The sequence below is a fragment of the Ceratotherium simum genome, chromosome 19 (assembly GCF_057802395.1).
Source record: "Ceratotherium simum simum isolate JZ-2026a chromosome 19, ASM5780239v1, whole genome shotgun sequence".
Taxonomy (NCBI): Eukaryota; Metazoa; Chordata; class Mammalia; order Perissodactyla; family Rhinocerotidae; genus Ceratotherium; species Ceratotherium simum.
The window spans coordinates 42,086,397-42,107,709 of NC_141918.1; the positions used below are offsets into that span (position 1 = coordinate 42,086,397).

Below are 21,313 nucleotides of genomic sequence, written 5' to 3' on the forward strand. Positions count from 1 at the left end.
ATTTTTGATGAAACAAGCACTAATAAAACCAGTACTTGTTATCTGTAAAGAGTAACTACAAGTAGTGGCATTCACGTCTCCAATGCTATTTCATTGCTCTCGTCAGCAAATTTAAACTACAACTTTATCTCGACCTGGCTACTCCTCTGCCTGTTTCCCTCCACCCTCCGTGTTCACCGGCCGCCTCTCCACTCTCCTCCCCTTTCTTCTGGCTCCTCCTCCCCCTGTTGAGTCATTGGCTTGAAACTTTTAAAAGCTCTGTGCTCCAAGTTAGAAAAAAGCTTTTACGAGGTATCAGCACTTTTCTTTCATTAGGGGGAAGGAGGGAAGAAAGTACCAAAGAGCAGCAGACTTTTAAACTTTAAATAGCCAGGTCTGAGAGCCTGAGCCTGCGTTTTCATTGTATTTCATCCTGTAAGGAGCTGAATCACTTGGCGAGCCTACTTCACTTCTTTTAAGAGAAAGAGTAAGTTAAAAAAAAAAAAAAGAAATACTTTACCTATCCGTTTCTTTTATTACAAGTAAAACTTTTCTAAAGTTTTTGAATGTGTTCAGTGTAGCTTTGATAGGATGCTGTAAATGGACTGATGAAAGTGTTCCTGTAGTTTTCAGGTTAAAAGTGAACGTTTGATATTTACGTTTTTGACTTAAAATGTTTCTACGAAAAATGCAACAACAGGTAAAATAAGATTCAGACCTTTCTGATTGGAATACAGCATTAGTTTACTGGGTATTTGGTTCTTCATTTTAGAGTATACTTTTACTTTTTTTGTAATCAGTAATCGTCTAGGTGCTTTGTAACTTGTTGGGGGAAGGGAGCTCAGGGGCCTGGGATGCGGATTTGACTGACAACATCACCAAAATCAAAGTGCAAATTTGCTTAGCGTGCTTGCTATAGAATTCTACGCTTTGTGCTTTTTATATGGAAATCTTGATTGATGTTCCACAGCCTTGCAAAGCTGACTTCTTAAGTGCTTTGTTAAGCCCTTACGGTTACTTGACTTCCACGTGGTCCCTTCCTAAAATTTTCCCCTGTAAACAAAAAAGTAGAAAAATCAGAGTTGTAATATTGAAGTTTTTAAAGCAACAGTAAATAGTTAGTTCGTGTAAGCAACCACTATGGAAAAATCTGAGACCCTCAGGAGAACCACCTTTTACTCGACCACGTTGACAATTCAGGAGATGAAATCCCTTGAATTGGGTGATGGTTACTTACAAAGTATAAGAGGGGGAGAGCAGACGTTTACAAGAGTGTATGCCAGGGTGCATTTCCAAAACCGTCGCCTAAGACAGGAGCTGCTGGAAAGAATATGAAACGAAATTTCTTAAACGGTGCCTTGGAGGAAACTAACCTACCCCACGCCCTTCCTCCTGTCGGAACCTGTAATAGACTTCAGAGCTCTGGGGCAACTTTTTTGAGTTGGTGCTGCCACTAAGCAAAGATGACGCTGATTTGTTATGAAAAACGGTTGAATTTCTTAATTGCTCTTATGGGTAACACACATTCTGTTAGCCAGAAATGCAACCATGCATTTTCGTGCCCGGGAAGGAGTCTGTCTAACTCCACAGACTAAAGTAATGAGTTTAAATTCTTGGTGCGACCCTGCAGTTTGAAGGAGTTGCACCAGAGAATGCTGAAAAGCAAATAAAAATGAAAGCGTTGCGGAGGCGGGGGACCCGACGGGGGCCGGCGCGGGGCGCCTCCTGCCATCTTAGCCTCCGCCCCGCTCGCCCCCGGCTCCTGCGCCGCCCGAGCCGCCGGGCTTTGGAGAGGTTTGGCGAGGTCCCTCAAATCCTTCCAAGTGCAACCGAGCGCAGGTCCGAGTTCCGCCGCTGAAGAGGAAGGGGAGGGGGAGAGCGGCGGGGGGGGATTGACTGCATGCCCAATGGAGAAGAGGAGCAAATGATTAATTGAATTAAACGTGTCGATCTAATTTCCCTTCCCTTCCCTTCCCTCTCATCCCCATCCACAGTGTCCTCCTTTTTCGTAAACTTGTTGAATCCTACCGTATGAGCATTGGTAAGGGAACCTGAATACCGCGGGGCTTACCTAACCGGCACTAGTAACTCTCCTGGAAGTTCTTGAAACTTCCCAAGAATGGGGGCGGAGGGGAGGGCGGGGGAAGCCCGGTAATGAGGCTAATGACGTGGCCTAAGGCAAATGAGTACAGGATTCCGAAACTCAGTCAGTTCCGAGCAGGGGGTCTCCCACACTGCCCTCTGAGCCATCCAACTGTTTACAGGACATCTCTGATAAAGCTTATCAGAAGCGCTCCTTGAACATCCTCATCCTCACCCTAAGGCGTGCCCGTGTTTCTCTCTACAAGAGCAAGTGGGGGGTGAGAGCTATAAACTGCGGGAAAAATAGACATGGCTTTATTTGGAGGTGGGTTTAATTTCTCTTGCTTGCCTAACCAAGTTAGTAATGAGAAGATGCTTAATCTCACCCTTGGAAAATTGAGCCCACTTGAACTCAGTCAAAAGTGCCCCGTGGCATATGAGATGTTTTTTAAGAAGCCTAATTTTTAGCTTGGTACAAAGATTGCTGAAATTAAATCCTGTAGTAATGCAGAGAAGATCTCATTAAACTAACTCCATTCCCAAGAATAAAATAAACCAGTTAGATAGAAATTACCTCTGGGGAAGAGTAATTCATTTTTCTAGGTAGGCCCAATTGACTGAAAGCTATACAAAGGGCAGGAAGTACTTTCTGTCTTGGCGATGTGTTGAATTCTGTACTGCTGGAAAGTGTTCCCCCGATGTGTGATGCTTTGTACTTCCCTAAATCAGGGTACAGTTGTCGCCTGTCCTTTGCCTGGAAAATGCAGTGGTGGTGCTTTGCTCCTACTTTCTTTGCTGTTTAAATTGTTCCACAGTTTTCTAATACCTTTTGTAGTTTATCACACAGCTGCCCCATCCGCTCAGTTCCTCACCCTTTGCAAAGGGATTCCTACATTAGCTACATTACCGACCCTTCCCGGGGAACATGGTTCCCAAGATTCTCTGTAGCAAGCATCTACAAGGGTGTGTTTTCAGATATCCAGAATTGTTTTGTTTCTTAGATGTTTCCAATTCCTGTGATGGAAAACTCCCGATACAGTGCATTCCTTCGTTTCTTTTATAATATCCAGAGGTGTAACTTGGTATGAGCCTCATAGCCTTTCTATCTGTTACCCGAGGGAAAGGAATGATAGGCAAGTCAGCAGTGATTAATACCGTCTACTCCACCTTTCCTGTTCTGACTTCCCTTCAAGATTCTCTCCGTTGTTTGAAGAGTGTGGAAGCTTACTCACACACACACCAGTCCAGCTCTGGAGAGAAAAGTAGCTATCTAGTGTTTATCATTCATGTTGATATTCAATATAGACGACAAGTTAAAAAAATCCCCAGAGTTTCTCCTCCATGGGAGGTTAATTTATTTATTTAATTTGAATTCTTGGGATAGCTACCTAAATTCTCCACATTGCCTGTCTAATTTCACCTTTTGGTTATGTATGTATGTACTGTCTTTTGCCAAAATTAAAACACAAACCGTGGTGAGCTTTATACATGGTTTAGCCTTAAAATTTTCCATAATCTTCACATCCAAATTTCCCTAGCTTTCTAAATAATTTCTAGAAAATACATGTTTTATGGAATGCTTAAAATTCACAGTAATATAGAAAAATGGAGGTTTGTTTTTTTGTTTTTTTTTTTAGCAATTTCTGTAAGCCAGATACATTCTATAGGATATGGCTTTTTTTATGATTTGAGGCAGATGCCTCCAAATAGAAACACAAAGGCAGACACTCTTTATGGTCATTTCTCCCTATCAATTGATAAAAGGTAAATTCTTCCTTCTCATAAATCTGCATGGGATTGCTAAAATAGCAATTGTGCTCATTACAAGAGCATCTTGAAAACTAATGTTGATTACCATTAGGAAAAATGTCAGTCATTTCTTAGTTGCTGTCTTGCTACAGAAAAGATTCCAAAATTAGAAAATAAATGAGTTGTATCTATATCTAAAGATTTTTTTAAAGAGTAATAGCTAAACTTTATTGAGCTCTTACTAAGAGCTTCATAGGCATGGGTTATCTCATTCAATGCTCATTGAAGAAAATAGAAAGTTCTTAATCAATACATTTGTGAGAGCCATAATGGTGTTTTTATATGGTGGCAAAATAACTAGGCTCTTCAGTCAAAATAGTCAATTTGGAGGTGGGGGGGGGACACAAAGAACTGACAGAAATAACATTTTTAAAGTCTATCAGATCACAATTGAAGAACATGGCTTTTAGCCTGCAACTTCTGACTTAAGAGTTTTTCCTCCAGCACCCCAAAAGCGACAGTGAGAAACTTCTGTTGAGGGGGGGGTTGAATGATAGGTATTGAACTCAGGGAGAGATTGTCTCTTATTGGTAAACAGCGTCCTCTCTTTGGATGGAATCTCTTGCCCCTACCCCCATCTCCTCTCATTGTTCTGTGGAGGCTGATTTAGGTTGACTGTGTGATGAAGAGGGATGAGAGCCAAGGAAAGAAAGGCTTATTAGTGCCCCCCCCCAAAAAAAACTTTATGTAGTTCAATGCCACACATCAAATGCTTGCAGAAATGTAACGGTATCATTCTGTACAAAGGAATCGAAGGATAGTGAGGGAGACATGAGGTAGATTTTTAAATAGAATAGATGTTTATATGGAAGAAGTTTGATACACCACAGAGTTAGGCTAACTGTCATGGTATAAGGAAGCAAAGGTTGTGTATTATCTGATGAACTGGGAAATATTTTCCATGGTCCCTGATTCAAATCACTTAACTGCCTGCATAGACTCAGACTATATTGTCATATTAACCAGGGTTAATATCAGCTGCTACTCACACCCTTCAGAGCCTTTCCTGAGATTTGTCATTGTTGAAATAAACATAAATTTAAACAGCCTGTTTCTTCTTGTGTTCTCAGTGATGGTTATATCGTATGGTACAATCAGTGTTAGAAAAACACGGAATTGGGAAACAACCACAAGATTTTGTTGTTGTTTTTAAATCTTAACCTGTAACAACGCAATAGTGAAACTGAATAAACAAACATCTGTGATACCTGGTGCAGTTCTGCAAGAATCCCAAATCACTTTTATTAATTCAGTCGTATTGCCTGTGCAGGAATCATTTGAAGCATGTTGTTTCAACTGACAGTTCTCTGTTTCAGCAATTGTCACTTGAAAATTTAATAGTCCATATAGTACTGACAATACTACTTTTTTGCTGTGGAAGTCCCCCTTTTCAGTTACTAATTTGAAACTTTAGAAGTCTGGGATGCATAACTATAGTTAAGAGAATCCCAAGGAGATGGTTAAAAAAAACAAACAAAACTGGTGAAACCTGGTGCCTTTTTTTTTTGTACAGGCCCTGTTTAATTCATTCAGTAGATATTTATTCAGCATCTCTTACTCTTTAAAGCACTGGGAATACAGGAGCAGACAAACTCCCTCATGGAGTTCACATTCTAATTGAGGAAAGCAGGTAGGAATAAATCCTTGTCACGGAAGGAGACAAGCAATAAACAGGTAAATATACATCAAGTAGAGCTAAGGGCCATTAAAAAACAAAAAGAAGGGGCTGGCCCTGTGGTGTAGTGGTTAAGTTCACATGCTCTGCTTGAGCAGCCTGGGTTCACTGGTTCAAACCCCAGGTGTGGGCAGATGCACCACTCATCAAGCCATGCTGTGGTGGCATCCCACATACAAAACAGAGGAAGGTGGGCACAGATGTTAGCTCAGGGCCAATCTTCCTCACCAAAAGAAAAAAAAAAAACAGGACAAGGGGAATAGGAAGGAACAGGGCTGGAGTACAGCTAATGAGGTGAGACCAGCGCAGAGACCTAAAGAAGTGAGGTAGTGAGCCAGGTGGATGGGGCAGAGCTGATCAAGGCAGATCAGTTTTTTTTTTTCAGCGTTGGCTGTTTGAGGAGAATGGCTTGGCAAGCAGGGTGACTAGGGTAGTGAGGTGAAATCTCAAGAGAGGTGATGATGGCTGAGATCAGGCCAGGAGCAGGGGTGGTGGTAAGACTCAGTCATAGTCTGTTTTTTGGGGGAAGACAATGTCTATAGTATTTGCTGACAGATTGCATGTGGGTTATGTTAATTATGTGTGGGTATGAATATTACCAAAGAACATCTGACTGTTGTAACTGTAGAGGAATGGTCACAACTGAGCCTACTCAAAGACGTTTACTGCAAGGGACAGGGGTTCTTATAAAAGTTAAAAACATTAGGATTTACATTTTAGTTTTGCAGCTTAAAATTTTTTGGTTTTAGTATATTAGAAACACACACACACATATGGCGTTTCCTTTTCCCTCAAAAAAATCCATTAAATGATTTTATCAAGAACTTCCATAGACATTTCCTTACACATTTTGAGACTTGATGATTTTATTCTTTCAAATATTAATGACCTTCATCTTCCCTTAAGTATTTACTTTCAACCATAAAAAGGTGATAGATGTCAAGTCTCGCTTTAGTTTTCAACAGTCCCATCTATTTTATTTTAAACCCCCACTCTCAACTCATAGTTATCTCTTCTTGGGAAAATCTTTAAAATTGAAAGTAAAATATTTTCTAATTCTCCTAATAATTATTAGGACCTTAATGACATGGAGCGACTTGACGGCAGCTTTGGCACGGTGATTGTTTTCGAGGCTCTTGCAAAAGGGACGGTCGAAAGTAGTTTAAAATTGAAGCTTTATTTTCATTTTGAATAAAAAGTTTGAGTCCTTGGGCTCCTGGAGGGCAGCAGATGGAGGTGCAGAGAGTGACAAGGAATGGTGCAGTGACGGGTGAGCTCAGTTCCCAGACACCCAGAGAGCCCTGCTCCTCGTGCTAGCCCTCCGCCCTTGGCCAGTTTAGACACTCTGTCCCTTTCTGCTCTCCTGACAGTTCACAACTCCTAAATATTTTGAACAAGAGAGCATCAAAAATGTGAAGAAACTATTTTTTGCCTCCTGGCCTGAAACCTTACTTCAGAATCACCTAGGGCATTTGTTTAAAAAAAAGAAAAAAACAAACAAAAAATTGATTTCCCAGGTCCCACCCCCAAAAAATCAGATTCATTCAGACTGGTGAATGCCAGGAATGTGTTTTTAACAAGTTCTGCCCAGTGATTGTGGTGCAGTTCAGGAACCACGGCAGAGGATCCAGAGAATCCTCGGGCAGGTTTCATTTGGTGGCCTGTGGCTTTTGGCCTCTACTCCAGAAGGCCATGAAGAACAATGGAAAATGTGATCTAATATGATACATAGAAGGCACAAGAAGGATGGTCCAGCTGCTGTCAAGCAATTGCTCCTAACAAGAACTTTGCACAACTCCTTAACCTAGACCTTAGTCTACATATAAGGTTCTAATTTGGAAACCTAGAGGTGAAGGCATGAATACACATGATATACATTCATGTACCAAATAAGAAATATATCTGTCTCCTACTGGTGAATATGAATGCGGTATATAGTCTGTAAATCAATGACAGGAATTCGGTAAACATATAATTATTCTCTTTCCTTATAAAAGGACATTAATTTTTCAACTAAGACTTGGAAAAATGAAAATATTAGCGGAGGCAGGGGACAACTAGTTGATAGGACTTTTGATTCACAACAAAGTGCACAACTACCAAAAAGATAACTGGTTTTTTTTGCCTCTTCTTGAGAATCACAAGCATTATAAGCCATCACAGTGAACATTATCTGATGGTCTCTATGATAGTGGTAATGACAGGTATCTGCATATTATAGGACACTAGGTGTCCAGTTGGATAATTCTTACTCAGGTGAAAGAGTATAACTCATTAATACAAATGACAACTGCGTGGATGCTTAAAGAAAAGATAACTTCGCAATTAAGTTGCTGGTGTATTAATAAAGAATTACTACCTAGAGAACTGCTATGTCATACTATGTCACTATGGGGTGTTTTCCATAGAAGGTAAAGAAACTGAGTAATTAATTGGCACAAGCATCTACACAATCATATTTTGCTTTGAGCAATGATGAAACACTGACCAAGATGACAACTTCTCCATGTGCCCGGTCGTATTTCTAAACATGTTAAGTTTGTCATGAGCTCAATCATTGCATGAATTGATGAGATGTGTGCAAAGAGTTTACCATTTTATACTTGATTGTTTTCATTGTTTTTTTCCTCTCCACAATTGGAGTATCTGAGCAAAAGCAGATGACACTGGCAAAATATTGTAATTCTCTACAAACAGAATTAGGGCCAATTTACTCATCATCACATAGAAACTGTCTATTGATTTAGCTCCAAAAATTCTGTAATGTTTGTTTGACCCACCTGGACTGTACTTCTTCACTTCCAATGTAGTATTTTTTGCTAAATTGTAGGTTTTTTCTTTTACATTCTCTCACCATCAGACTGTCCATCAAAGCTAAATTACTCCCTCTCACTTCAAGCCATCCCTTGGCTGTTTAACTCTCTTTGTCAACCCTACAAGCCTTTGTTCTTGTTTGACTGTTCTTTTCATACAGCAGTTTTACTGTCTAATGTGTCACTTCAGAATCTAAAATGGCCCTTCCCAAAAATAGAAGGGAAGCTCCCTTTTTTATGACCACTGGAAGAGCATTATTTCTGTGACCTGCCCGCCCACCTCCACTCTTCCCCAGCATTTTTTGGCACCAGTCTCTAGGCTGTCATTGAAGATAGGCATCAACTGCTAATTTAGATAGCTGGTAGTTGAGCTTTATGGATCAGCCATCTCTTCTTTTTTCCATCCAGGAAATCCCAGGCCAGGTTTCCATTTCGTTTTTTCTGGCCTCTATAGACAGGAGACGCAGGCATTAGATAGAAATGAAATGTTGCGTGTTGGAGAAGACGGCTCCCCTGGATTTCATTTACTTTCTACAAGGAGAAAGCTCATGGTCCAATGCCAGATGAGAAACTTCTTTGTCTTCAGATAATGAACATATTTCTAAGAAGCCTATATAATCCTACTTTTAGTTACACTATTTAAAATTCATTACTAAGCTCCTGGAAAGTCTTTGCTTTGCTTGTTTTTAATTATTAGATAATCTTTGACTGCTTCATGCTTTTCTAAATCCTCCAATTCCTACTCTCTGCTGAAAATTAGGCTATGTACTCTATGCTTGCCACATGTAATGTTATTTATTTCCTTCCAGCTTTCAGCTCTTACAAAGATTGTATATATCAAAGCATGAAAACATTTCTAGCTTTAACCCAGCTTTGTTATAATTTTAAAACCAGTGTGGGGCATTGGAAAGCCTTGGCCTTGGGATCATAAGTCTTCTTCTGGCTCTCCTGATAGCTGAATATTTCATACACCCTTAAGACCTCAATTTTCATCAGTTAAATGGACTATTAGCAATTAGAAGTATAAATTGAACTAGATAAATAACGTTTGGGATCCCTGCCATCTCTACAGACTTGAGTCTTTTTCTCATCCCCAATAATGGGGAAGTCCTAGGCTTAAGATATCTAGGTATTGGTAGGAAGTTAAATTGAATATATAGGCTGAGGGCCCAAAGCCCAGTAACAGACCTTGAAAGTATAGCAATCAAAAGATGAAAACCAATCATTTTTGCTAGAGATAAACTTTAAGGTGGTCTTTTTTATTTTTCAGGCTATAATTGATATTGAGACAAATTGAACTTTTGCTTGAAATGTGATGGACATTGAGTCTTTGTTTTTGAAAATAGGTTCCTACATATAATGACACATTGGGTCAATGGTGTATTTCAGTACAACGTATTTTTTCCCCTAGGCAGAAGAGAGATTTCTGAACCACCTAAGTCACTGTTTATGAAAAAAGAGAAGTATAAATGACCATTATATAGGGTATGCACAAATTACGCTTGAAGTACCAAGGAGAAACATTTCAGAGTACAATGAGCAATAAAGTGCCATAGTACAGGATTGAAGTTTGGAAACAGGTTGTATGCATGTGGATGTGTAAGTGTGTTCATGGGTGTCCTTCTCTCGATTCTTAGATACCCATGCTTTTTGAATAACACACATCAGCATTTTTCTTAGGCCTGCATCCGGACACAGGCCTACCAGGCAAGAACTGTCCTCATTTATCAGACGGATAAAATAAGCAGAGGCACTTAGCACAGACAGCTTCTCAAGTCACATGGCCAGGCAGTGGGTGAGCAAGTAATACATCTTCGCGGGTTAGGATTGCAATTTACTCGGCACACAGGCTCTGTTGCTTCTAAGACTTAACTGTATCTCAAGAAAATTTGTTTGCACTTGGCTTTTTTTGGAAGAGTGCTAGAAAGATATGAGACCTTTTACAATATTTTGACTGTCATCTGAAAGTAACTATAAAACTAATCATTCACAGTCCATGATCATTGAGTTGTTTTTTTCTTTCTTTTCAGGGGGCACCCAGGCAACATGGGTGATTGGAGTGCCTTAGGCAAACTCCTTGACAAAGTTCAAGCCTATTCCACAGCTGGAGGGAAGGTATGGCTGTCTGTCCTTTTCATTTTCCGAATCCTGGTACTGGGGACAGCGGTTGAGTCAGCCTGGGGTGACGAGCAGTCTGCTTTTCGTTGTAACACTCAGCAACCTGGTTGTGAAAACGTCTGCTATGACAAGTCCTTCCCAATCTCTCACATGCGCTTCTGGGTCCTGCAGATCATATTTGTGTCTGTCCCCACCCTCTTGTACCTGGCTCATGTGTTCTACGTGATGCGAAAGGAAGAGAAACTGAACAAGAAAGAGGAGGAACTCAAGGTTGCCCAAACTGATGGTGTCAATGTGGAGATGCACTTGAAGCAGATTGAAATCAAGAAGTTCAAGTACGGTATTGAAGAGCACGGCAAGGTGAAAATACGAGGGGGCTTGCTGCGAACCTACGTCATCAGTATCCTCTTCAAGTCTATCTTCGAGGTGGCCTTCCTGCTGATCCAGTGGTACATCTATGGATTCAGCTTGAATGCCGTCTACACTTGCAAAAGAGATCCCTGCCCGCATCAGGTGGACTGCTTCCTCTCGCGTCCCACGGAGAAAACCATCTTCATCATCTTCATGCTGGTGGTGTCCTTGGTGTCTCTTGCCTTGAACATCATCGAACTCTTCTATGTCTTCTTCAAGGGTGTTAAGGATCGTGTGAAGGGAAAGAGTGATCCTTACCACACTACCGCTGGCCCCCTGAGCCCCTCCAAAGAATGTGGATCTCCAAAATATGCTTATTTCAATGGCTGCTCTTCACCAACAGCTCCTCTCTCGCCCATGTCTCCTCCCGGGTACAAGCTGGTTACCGGAGACAGAAACAATTCTTCCTGCCGCAATTACAACAAACAAGCAAGTGAGCAAAACTGGGCTAATTACAGTGCAGAACAAAATCGAATGGGGCAGGCAGGAAGCACCATCTCCAACTCCCACGCACAGCCTTTTGATTTCCCTGATGACAACCAGAATTGTAAAAAACTGGATGCTGGGCATGAACTTCAACCACTAGCCATTGTGGACCAGCAGCCTTGCAGCAGAGCCAGCAGTCGCGCCAGCAGCCGACCTCGGCATGACGACCTGGAGATCTAGCTCCAGGCTTGAGAGCATCAAGATTCCACTCAATTGTGGAGAAGAAAAAAGGTGCTGTAGAAAGTGCACCTTAGGTGTTCATTCTGTTCCAGTGGAGGTGGTACTCAATAGCCTTCATCATGAGGCTTAGAAACACAAAGACATTAGAATACCTGGGTTCATTGAGGGTGTTTGGGATAGGTGGGTGGAGAGGGAGGGGATAAGGGAGGTACATGTTGGTATTTAATGTAGTTGATTCAGAGAACTTAAGTTCTAAATAAAAATTGCATTAGATGATACATAGGTAAGGGCTTTTTCTCCCCCACACACCCCTAAGAATAGCTCTGTGTATGTGAAAGAGCGGGTGATATTTTTGGCTAAATACTTTTTTGTTTTACCAAGAAACAAATAACTTTGGCCAGGAAAAAGTACTTCCTGAGCATCTTATTTCTTTTTATCAAGAAAAAGACCGAGGATTGTCTTTATGTCCCTGCTAAAACATTCCATTGTTAAAATTTGCACTTTGAAGGTAAGCTGTCTCGGCCTGACCCTCCAGGTGTCAATGGATTTGTGCTACTATATTTTTTATTTTTGGTATCAGTTAAAAGTTCAGACAAGGCCCACAGAAAAAGACTTTCCATGCATTTGCAAATCTCAACCAATGATACATACATCTTTTTTACATCCACTTGCATCCTATTATTACCATCACTTTTTCATCATTCCTCAACTACTATTCACATTCATTTAGTGGTTTCTGTAGACATTTTTAAAACAATTGGGATGTCACTTAACATTTTTTGAGTTAGAATCAGGGGAGCAAGCCATGCTCAGTATTTAAAAATCACTTGTACGTGTATGTGTGGAAGAGTGTGTTTTATTTTGTCATGTGTTGGTACAAGCAGATGCAGTATAAACTCACAAACACAGATTTGAAAATAATGCACACATGGTGTTGAAATTTGAACCTCATGGATTTTATGGTGTGGGCCAATATGGTGTTTACATTATATAATTCCTGCTGTGCAAGTAAGGCACACTTTTTTTTTTTTCCCTAAAATATTTTTTCCCCATGTATCCTATTATGGATACTGGTTTTGTTAATTATGATTTTTTTTTCTTTTTTTCTCTTTTTTAGAGTATAGCAGTAATGCTATTGCTGAAATGAATGATTTTCTTTTTCAGAAATGTAATCATTGATGCTTGAATGATAGAATTTTAGTACTGTAAACAGGCTTTAGTAATTAATGTGAGAGACTTAGAAGAAATGCTTAGAGTGGACTATTAAGTGTGCCTAAATGAATTTTGCGGTAACTGGTATTCTTGGTTTTGTCCTCCTGAATACACATTAATTCAGAACTTGTATTCTTCTATGAGTTGGACAGTCTTTTAGAGTGACCAACAACTTTGATGTTTGCACTAAGATTTTATCTGGAATACAAGAAAAGTTGAAAGAGGTTTCAGTAGTACACACATGTAACTAATTTATTTGAAATATATCCTAAAGAAATCTACCAGTTCTTCAAATGCCTTTTAAAAACTCATCACAGATCATTAGTGAAAATGCAGAATATCATACTTTTCTTCTTGCATGTCAGCTGCATAAACAGTTTTGTACAATGAGAAATACTAATTTGTTTGACATTCCATGTTAAACTACTGTCGTGTTCCGCTTCATTGCATGTAATGTAGACCTAGTCCATCAGATCATGTGCTCTGGAGAGTGTTCTTCATTCAATAAAGTTTTAATTTAGTATAAAGACAGCCTCTATATCCTGTGTGATTTTTAAAACTTTTTTTGCATCTATTCATGATTATCAAAGACTTTTCCATGGGTTATGAGGATTTGGGCAAATAAGATTCACAAGACTTAGGAATCTCTAAAAGGATGAGGTAATCATTAGCTAGGCTCAGTGCAACATTGATTGTTAACATTTTTGGATATTTATTCAACTGAGAAGAAGCTAAAGTATACAAATGTTGAATTTGGAATATGAGATTAATGAGATATGTGATCGAGTTAAAATAAGGTAATACTGAGTAATTTAGTAGATCTATACATGACAGAAGTAAGCATAAAAAGAGAAGCATGCTGAAATTTTAAAGTTTTCCAGCTTTGTGGAGACAAAAGAATAAGAACAGCACTGGTTTGAGTAAGGTTATACTCTGTGACAAAAGAATGAAATAGATCTATGATTCCATTATTCCAAGACATCATGAAAATACAGAAAATAAAATTTTTAAAATTCTTAACACCCAAGGAAAATTGAACCATTCAGTGGGAGTAGAACAATTCTGGGCAACTGATAATATTGCTGTAATTTTAAGTATAAAATGTATTAACACTTTCAAGTCATTTCAAGAAAGGTTTTTTTTGTTGTTTTTTTTTTGTTTTTGTCTTTTTGTTGAGGAAGATTGGCCCTGGGCTAATATCTGTTGCCAATCTTCCTCTTTTTGCTGAGGAAGATTGGCTGTAAGCTAACATCTGTCCCCACCTTCCTCTATTTTTTATGTGGGATGCCACCATAGCATGGCTTGATGAGTGGTGCGTCGGTCTGTGCCTGGGATTCAAACCTTCAAGCTCCAGGCCACCGAAGCAGAGCGCGCAAACTTAACCACTCTGCCACCTGGCTGTCCCTCAAGAAAGTTTTTTAGCTTACTCAAATTGTTTATATAAATATTTACTATCACAAAGTAAACTAGTACATTACTGGAGCATAAAAATATTACTAATTTAGAAATAATCTAGTCTAGTTCAGTTGTGCTTTTTTTTTTTTTTTTTTTTTTTGATGAACAAAGGTTGGGAGATTTGCCTAAAGTCAAAGGATTATCTAATAACCAGTTTCCCAGTCAATATGACTGGTAGTGTCAACATTTCAAGTATTATTTGGCTGGCTGAGAATCCAATGGGAGAGGCAAGTTTTCACTGTGCATGTATGTGTTTGCATTTACTATGGGAAACGGAGAAACTGATGCTTTATTTGAGTGTATGCATTTGTGTATCCTACACAAGCAGTGTTCATAGAGTATGGATAGACAAGTGATTAGACTACTGATTGTTGGAGTAGTAGGGTAGAGGCATAAAATAGGTTTCTGATGTATGTGTGTGGAGGTAGGAGGGCAAGTTACATCTTTCAGAAATAGTCATAGTCCATCCTGAACATTTACCAACTTTAAAGCTTTTTACTATTTAAAAAAATATTTAAGCATATTATAAATATACACAGTTTTAAACTATGAAAGTATATGAAATGGAAAATAAAACCTCTCAGCTCTCCCCATTCTCCAACATACCCATCAGAGAAGTTCTAATTCCCATAAGAAATCAGTGTTAAAAGTTTCAGGCACCAATTACATATTAGGCACTTTAAGCAATGGAGATTCTTAGAATAACCCCACAGTCCCTGCACCATGAAGCTTATAAAGTGAATCCTTCCAGAAGTTTTTGAAATGATGTTCCACTCTTCATTCTGCTTATTTAAATGCGCTGCCTGCTTTCCACAACTAAATATTAAATTGAACTGTGTTTAAAAATTATGAGAAAATGATGTAGTTTCATTCTACAAATATTTATTAGATACTCATTTTTATCATAAAATTTCATGTTTAAAAAATTGGAAAATTTGGAATCTTCTAGAGGTAGTAAAACTTTCTGTGATGGTAGAAATGTTTTATTCTGTTCACTATGGTAGCCACTAGCCACGTGCTGCTATGGAATACTTGAAATGTGGCTAGTGAGTCCGAAGAAATTAATTAATTTTATTTCAATTGAATACTCAGATGTGGCAAGTGGCTATCGGATAGGGCGGTACAGTTCTAGATTCTGCTGGGGAAAAAAAAGTTAAGTATTTGGATGGAAATGAGAGAGAGGATGGTCATGTTAGAAAGAGGAACAGGGAAGAGAAACTTCAAAGTCTTTTTTTTTTTTTTTTGTGAGGAAGATTAGCCCTGAGCTAACATCCAATGCCAATCCTCCTCTTTTGGCTGAGGAAGATCGGCCCTGGGCTAACATCTCTGCCCAGATTCCTCTACTTTATATGGGACGCCGCCACAGCATGGCTTGACAAGTGGTGCGGCTGTCTGCGCCCAGGATCCGAACCTGCGAACCCTGAGCTGCCGAAGCAGAGCGCGCAAACTTAACAGCTACACCACTGGGCCAGCCCTCAAAGTCCTTTTTACGGTCTTATAACAATATTTCTTATTCTGTAAACAATAGGAAACTCTTATTTTAAGCAAAGCCTCAGCTTTTATGTGAAATTCCCTAGCCTTTTGTTAGATAATCATATTTTTTATATTATCATTGTTTTATTTCAGAATTTTATAACAAACTTAATGCTGCCTATTTTTAAAAGTGGTAGGATTGTCTAATGTCTTTATATATTGGCAAGAAGTCCAGTGCCCTTATTTGGTTCAGTGCATCAGCGCTCTAGCCTCTCTGGGTCTTTATTAAGCTTCCAGGCCACGGGCTGTTCTTTTACCTTATTTTGAGAAAATTGTTGAGCCTCAACCTGCCCACACACTGCCTCTCCTAAAAATTCCACACTTCAAATTCCAACATGCAGAAACATCTGTGCTTTGTACTCGGAGGGAGAGCGAAATAATGAAGTTTAGGGGCTTATTAAAGTCTTAAAGTGAGTACTTTTTATAAACAGCACACCAACAGTGTAGAAACATGTTTATAGTCTTTACCGGCTCCGAGATTCTGTTTTTACCTTTTCTCGGTTGGGCAAATATAGCTGAGTCCTTGGCATGTCAGAATTTGCAGCTGGCAATTTTCAGAACTCAAGAGCAGACATGGAAACAAACACCGTAGAAACACTGCTTCAGAAAGAATAGGGTAAGAAGAGTATCGTGTAAAGAAGAAAGCTAATTTGGAGGGAAAATTCTACATTTGCTTCCTGGTCTTCAAAAATGTTGAAATTTTAAGTTGCATTATTTCTTCTGGTCTCTGAGTGTTTCTTTCAAATGACCAAAGGCTTATTTGGACTATGACGTGTAGAGTAATTTCAGCGCCCACACGCTTTCCTGTTGAATATAAAAACTGGCTCAAGAAGCACCCACTTTAGAAAGCAAATGCTGTGCCCAAGTCTTATTTAATGCAATGAGCCATCTGCCCCAATGCAATACGGAGCTAAGTGGAGCGTGGTCTGGCATCCATGTTGGAATCTCGTCAGTCAGTTACTCTTTACAAAACTGTTCATCAGAATTAGTATGACGGTAAGATAGTTTTTAGTTGCTAAGGTAGCAGAAATCATGACTTATTTTATTTTATAAGCAGATGAAGATATGTGTAAGACTGCCTTCTGCTTTGAAAAACTTAGGTCAGAGTTATATATTTCTTACATTCAGGTATATTTATTAATTCTGAGCACAGTTAACTAATTTAGAAATCCTTCCCTACAAAAATTTAAACAAATCTTAAACCTAAACCGTAAGAAAATGACTACGATTGAGGGTAACTCAAAGAACTCTAGAGGATAAAAGGTAAAATATTGAGATTTGTTAATAAAGGATTGGAAGCCTCAACTCCAGCCAGAGTCCCAGAGTATGAATTGGCCATTGCCTTTGAAGACTGATGTGATTGTGGCTAAGTTCAAGTTTTCCTCAACTCAGAGCAGCTGGAATTACATTGGCCTTTACAATTCTCCAGCATATTATCTTCCAGTCATCTAAGCTACTCACTATATACTTATTCAACGATAGACAACTGGAGAACTAGTTAAAGACAATGTTTGTTATGAGACAATTTTCCAGATTTTGGCCAAGTTTGTCAATGGCTGCCTTTTTCTGGGCAGGTAATTTAAAAATATTTGGGGGGAACCATTTTATATTCATGAGTTTCAAATTTCAGCAAGACCAAAGTAATTTAAAAGTTAAATGTAACTGCATCCAACATCCTGTCATCTATAATTCAGTGTAAGTTAAAACTATAACAGAGATTTGTCTGTTATATTGTTTTCCATATACTTGAAATATCTTATAATTCATAATTTAAAAAATTAAAAAATGACAGCAGATACAATAGATTATAGGGTGATTGAGGTTATTTCTTTCAGTTTAAAACTTTCAACCACATTTCTTCCCCATTTTCACTTTCTTAGTTTCTTCAGTCTAACCCCTCACCAGAATTTTCTGATTTGTGATAGCTTAAAATATATATATACTTTCCTCTCAGGTTTTGTTCATAACTGGTTTCAATTCTGTAATTTATTTCCCACTCTGAATCTATAATTGAAGTTAAAATGGATTCAATGATATAAAGCTTCCATCAAATTCTTTCCCTTTTTTTTTTTTACAAACATTTAAAACAGTTTTGTGGTTAGACTTTGTTAATTTGTGGTATCAAACGCTTCCTTTTGTCATATATACCTTATACCTTGCTCTCTGAAATATTTACCTTTTAATAAACAAGTGCCAAGTTAAATATTTCAATAGTAACGCTGGAATAATCTAGCAGATGTTTAACATTTGTAATTACAGGGTATCATTGGAGACCATCAAAAATTTTGTTTAATTTTTGTCTTCACTCTGGCCCTCACTTGTCTGGAGGACTTGCAGAGCTTTGTAATTAAAGAGTGTGAGAGCTGTAGGTGATGGTTATCTAAAACTCCCAACATGGCAGATGTGGGAACCACAGTGCCATTTGGCACCTGACCAGTCATTTTCAGTCAGCGTTATAGCCAAGCTCTGCCTCTAAAGTGATGATTCTACAGGATAATTAGCTATTAGGTGTGAGAGAGCAAAGAGCTGAAGAAGCTCTAACCTATTACAAGTAACACTAAGCTAGAGAAAAATTTCAGCGTGGGAATCTGTTCATACAAAAGTACTTTAATCTTATAAGAAGAGACTAGTTCTGATAGAAAAAAGCGTGGTTAGCTAGTAAAGAAACTGACAGCTTTTGGTTTATAGCGGCACCTTAGTTTTGGAAGTAAATTATTAAAACAAAATAATTCACTCTTTCAGGGCCGGCCCGGTGGCATAGTGGTTAAGTTCTCGAGCTCCACTTCTGTGGCCGGGGGTTCGCAAGTTTGAATCCCGGGCGTGGACCTACGCACCGCTAGTCAGGCGGTGTTGTGGTAGCATCTCATATACAGGAAAGGATGACAGGCACAGATGTTAGCCCCGGGCCAGTCTTCCTCGGCCAAAGGAGGAGGATTGGCAACAGATGTGAGCTCTGGGCTAATCTTCCTCACCAAAAAAAAAAAAAAAATTCACTGTTTCAATTCGTCATGAATCAGTCTAACACAGTGCTAAGCCCATAGTTTGTGGTGACAAAGATAACCTGATAATTAGTTCAGGTATTTAGACATGATTTTGTTTTTCTTTTAAAAAATATTTGTAACGGTCCTCTCAATTTGTGGCTAAATACAAGAAGACCTTTAAAAGCAGGCACTGGTTTTAAAAGCCTTGTTACCTTAAGGCTGAAAATGCTTTCAAGAATTAAAAACATGAATGTCTTAAGATTTTCCAAACATTCTAGGACTTCTGGGGAATTTCCAATACAGTATTTGTAGGACATAAACTGTTGCCTCTTGAAAAGTGTTCACAAAACTTGGATAATCAATAAAAATGCGCCCTGTGGTGAAATGATATGTCAGGCAAAAATGATGTAAGCGGAATTAGAGAAGAAATTGCAAGAAAAGGATGTCTGAAAAATTCTTGCCACATTAAATAAGATTTGGTCTTGTGTTCATCCTTGTACACTTAAAAAGATGGTGCTTTGAACAAATCTTGTGCCCTGTCTTGTTATTTTTAGTATCTCCCCAAACCATAAATACAACCATATGTCAGGGCAAAGCTGTATTGATGGTTTGGACATGGTGTACTTAACTTTTATTTTTACCATTCATTTCCATTTATAGCAAGTAACTTGTATTTTTCATCAATGATCAGATTTTGCATATTTTTAGTTGTTTGTGGGCTGGAGGTTTGAGGAGTAGAATGCTTTTTCCTCTCATGCTTTCCAATGCCCATAATTTCAAGCATGAATTTTTTGAGAGTCTATCTAGGAGTGCTTTTTTTTTTCCTTTTTTAATTTGTGGTTCTAGGAATTTTTGAAGCTGGTAGAAGCACAGGTAAGCTGAAACTGGGAAAGTGTTTGTCATTTATTCACTGTGTGACCTCGAATAAGATATATAACCTCTGAGCCTCAGTCCCCCAACTATCAACAAAAATAGAAATTTATTCCTGCAAGGTTTTGTGTTAATTAAATGAGATATGGGTAAAGAGCAGAGGCCATGCAGTAATTCCTTGGTAAGTGGGAGGCATTAACTAATGGTTACAATTTCTTTCAAGGGAAATGAACAAAGTGAAAGGTAGCATTGCCAGGAAAAAAAAAATCCATTACAGTCAAATCCTGAATGTCAAAACATTACCTCTGTGTTTTCTACTTCTACAAAAATTGTAGTAAGTAAAACAATGATGTGTCAATTTGTGTAATCACAAGGCCATTGGAAAACAAATCTTTGTGCCTTACATCATATGCAATGTTTTATGTGAAGACTAGAAAATAATAACAGCATAAATACGAAAAGAAAACAAGGTGAGAAGCACTGTAAATAAATCCAGTCCCTACAGTGGATAGGCACATACAGTGAGTCATCTTCAGACCTCTGAGAATTTGATGAATAAATATCAACCCATAAGGATAAGAGTCAGACTGTGTCCCCACCATAAAGCAGCTAGAAGGAGTATTATTAACCTACAAAGGAAAAGAATAGAGAAGGGAGACAGAATGAATTTCCAGTTTGGAAATCATTAATGGCTCCCTTTGTCTTTATGGAAATAATGACAGCAATCTTTCACTAATGATGCCTCTAAGTCATTATATCAGCTGGAACTGGGCTCTTGTGCAGGCTCGTTGCTCTTCATAAGTCTCTGAACTGTAGCTCTTCCAGACTTTTTCCAGCACTTCCAAAGCTCTCAGTTTCTTTCCACCTGTAGTCCTTGTACAAACGGTGCCCTCTGCCTGAGTCACATTCCTCCTTCTCTTTTATCAGGCTACCTCCTACTCATCCTTCAATTCTCTATGAAATCTTGCTTCCTCCTAGAAGCTTTCTCTGATTTCCTGGGCTGCCGGTTTTATACTCCATGGCACCTTGCTCTCTTCTTATCACAACATGGACTAAATGGTTTAGTGTTTGACTTCCCTAACATACCGTACTCACTATAAACATAGGAGACTTTTCTGTGCTGTATCATCAGTGCTTAATTTTATCTGGCATAGTAATAATAGCAATACCTAACAATTACTGACTACTAATTAATGAATGCAATTGTAGCAGATACAACTCTCTGGCTCTATGTCAGATATATCCCCGTCAGGGAAATAGATAGTCAGGTTGAAACTCGCCATTCACATTATCAAATTTTTCCTCCTTTTTCTATGCTCATTGAAGGACCTCTTTAGTATATTAATATACCCTTTTATGCACAACAAACCTGAAAGATAATTATTAGTATCTTCCCTTTACAGATGAGTAAACCAAGGTTAACTAACTTGACCAAAGTCAGTAGCCGTAAGTGGCCCAGTCAGGATGTGCAGTCGTGTTCACATTCTCTTAACTCCTCTGCCCTCCCAAATGGCCTTGTAGAGGGGACTAGGCTGATCAGAGAATGTGAGGCTCTGGTCCAATATTTAGATGTATTTCTCATTATAAATGTATGCAGTGGTTTCCTAGTTTTTATATCTGCTTCATATTTGGAGAAAACATTAGACCTGCCTTCCAGAAATAGATCAGCTCTGATAAACTGACATTTGAGCTCCATACCCCAGCCTCCA

At 38.8% G+C, this 21,313-nt stretch overlaps 1 protein-coding gene across 1 annotated transcript; it reads left to right on the plus strand.

Annotated features, from left to right (window-relative positions):
- The first annotated feature begins 263 nt into the window (after positions 1–263).
- GJA1 (gap junction protein alpha 1) lies at positions 264–13,296 on the plus strand. Its single transcript, XM_004422271.3, has 2 exons — positions 264–466; positions 10,389–13,296. The coding sequence occupies exon 2, from the start codon at positions 10,405–10,407 to the stop codon at positions 11,551–11,553; it is 1,149 nt and encodes a 382-aa protein (XP_004422328.1). The 5' UTR covers positions 264–466; positions 10,389–10,404; the 3' UTR covers positions 11,554–13,296.
- The last annotated feature ends 8,017 nt before the right edge of the window (positions 13,297–21,313 follow it).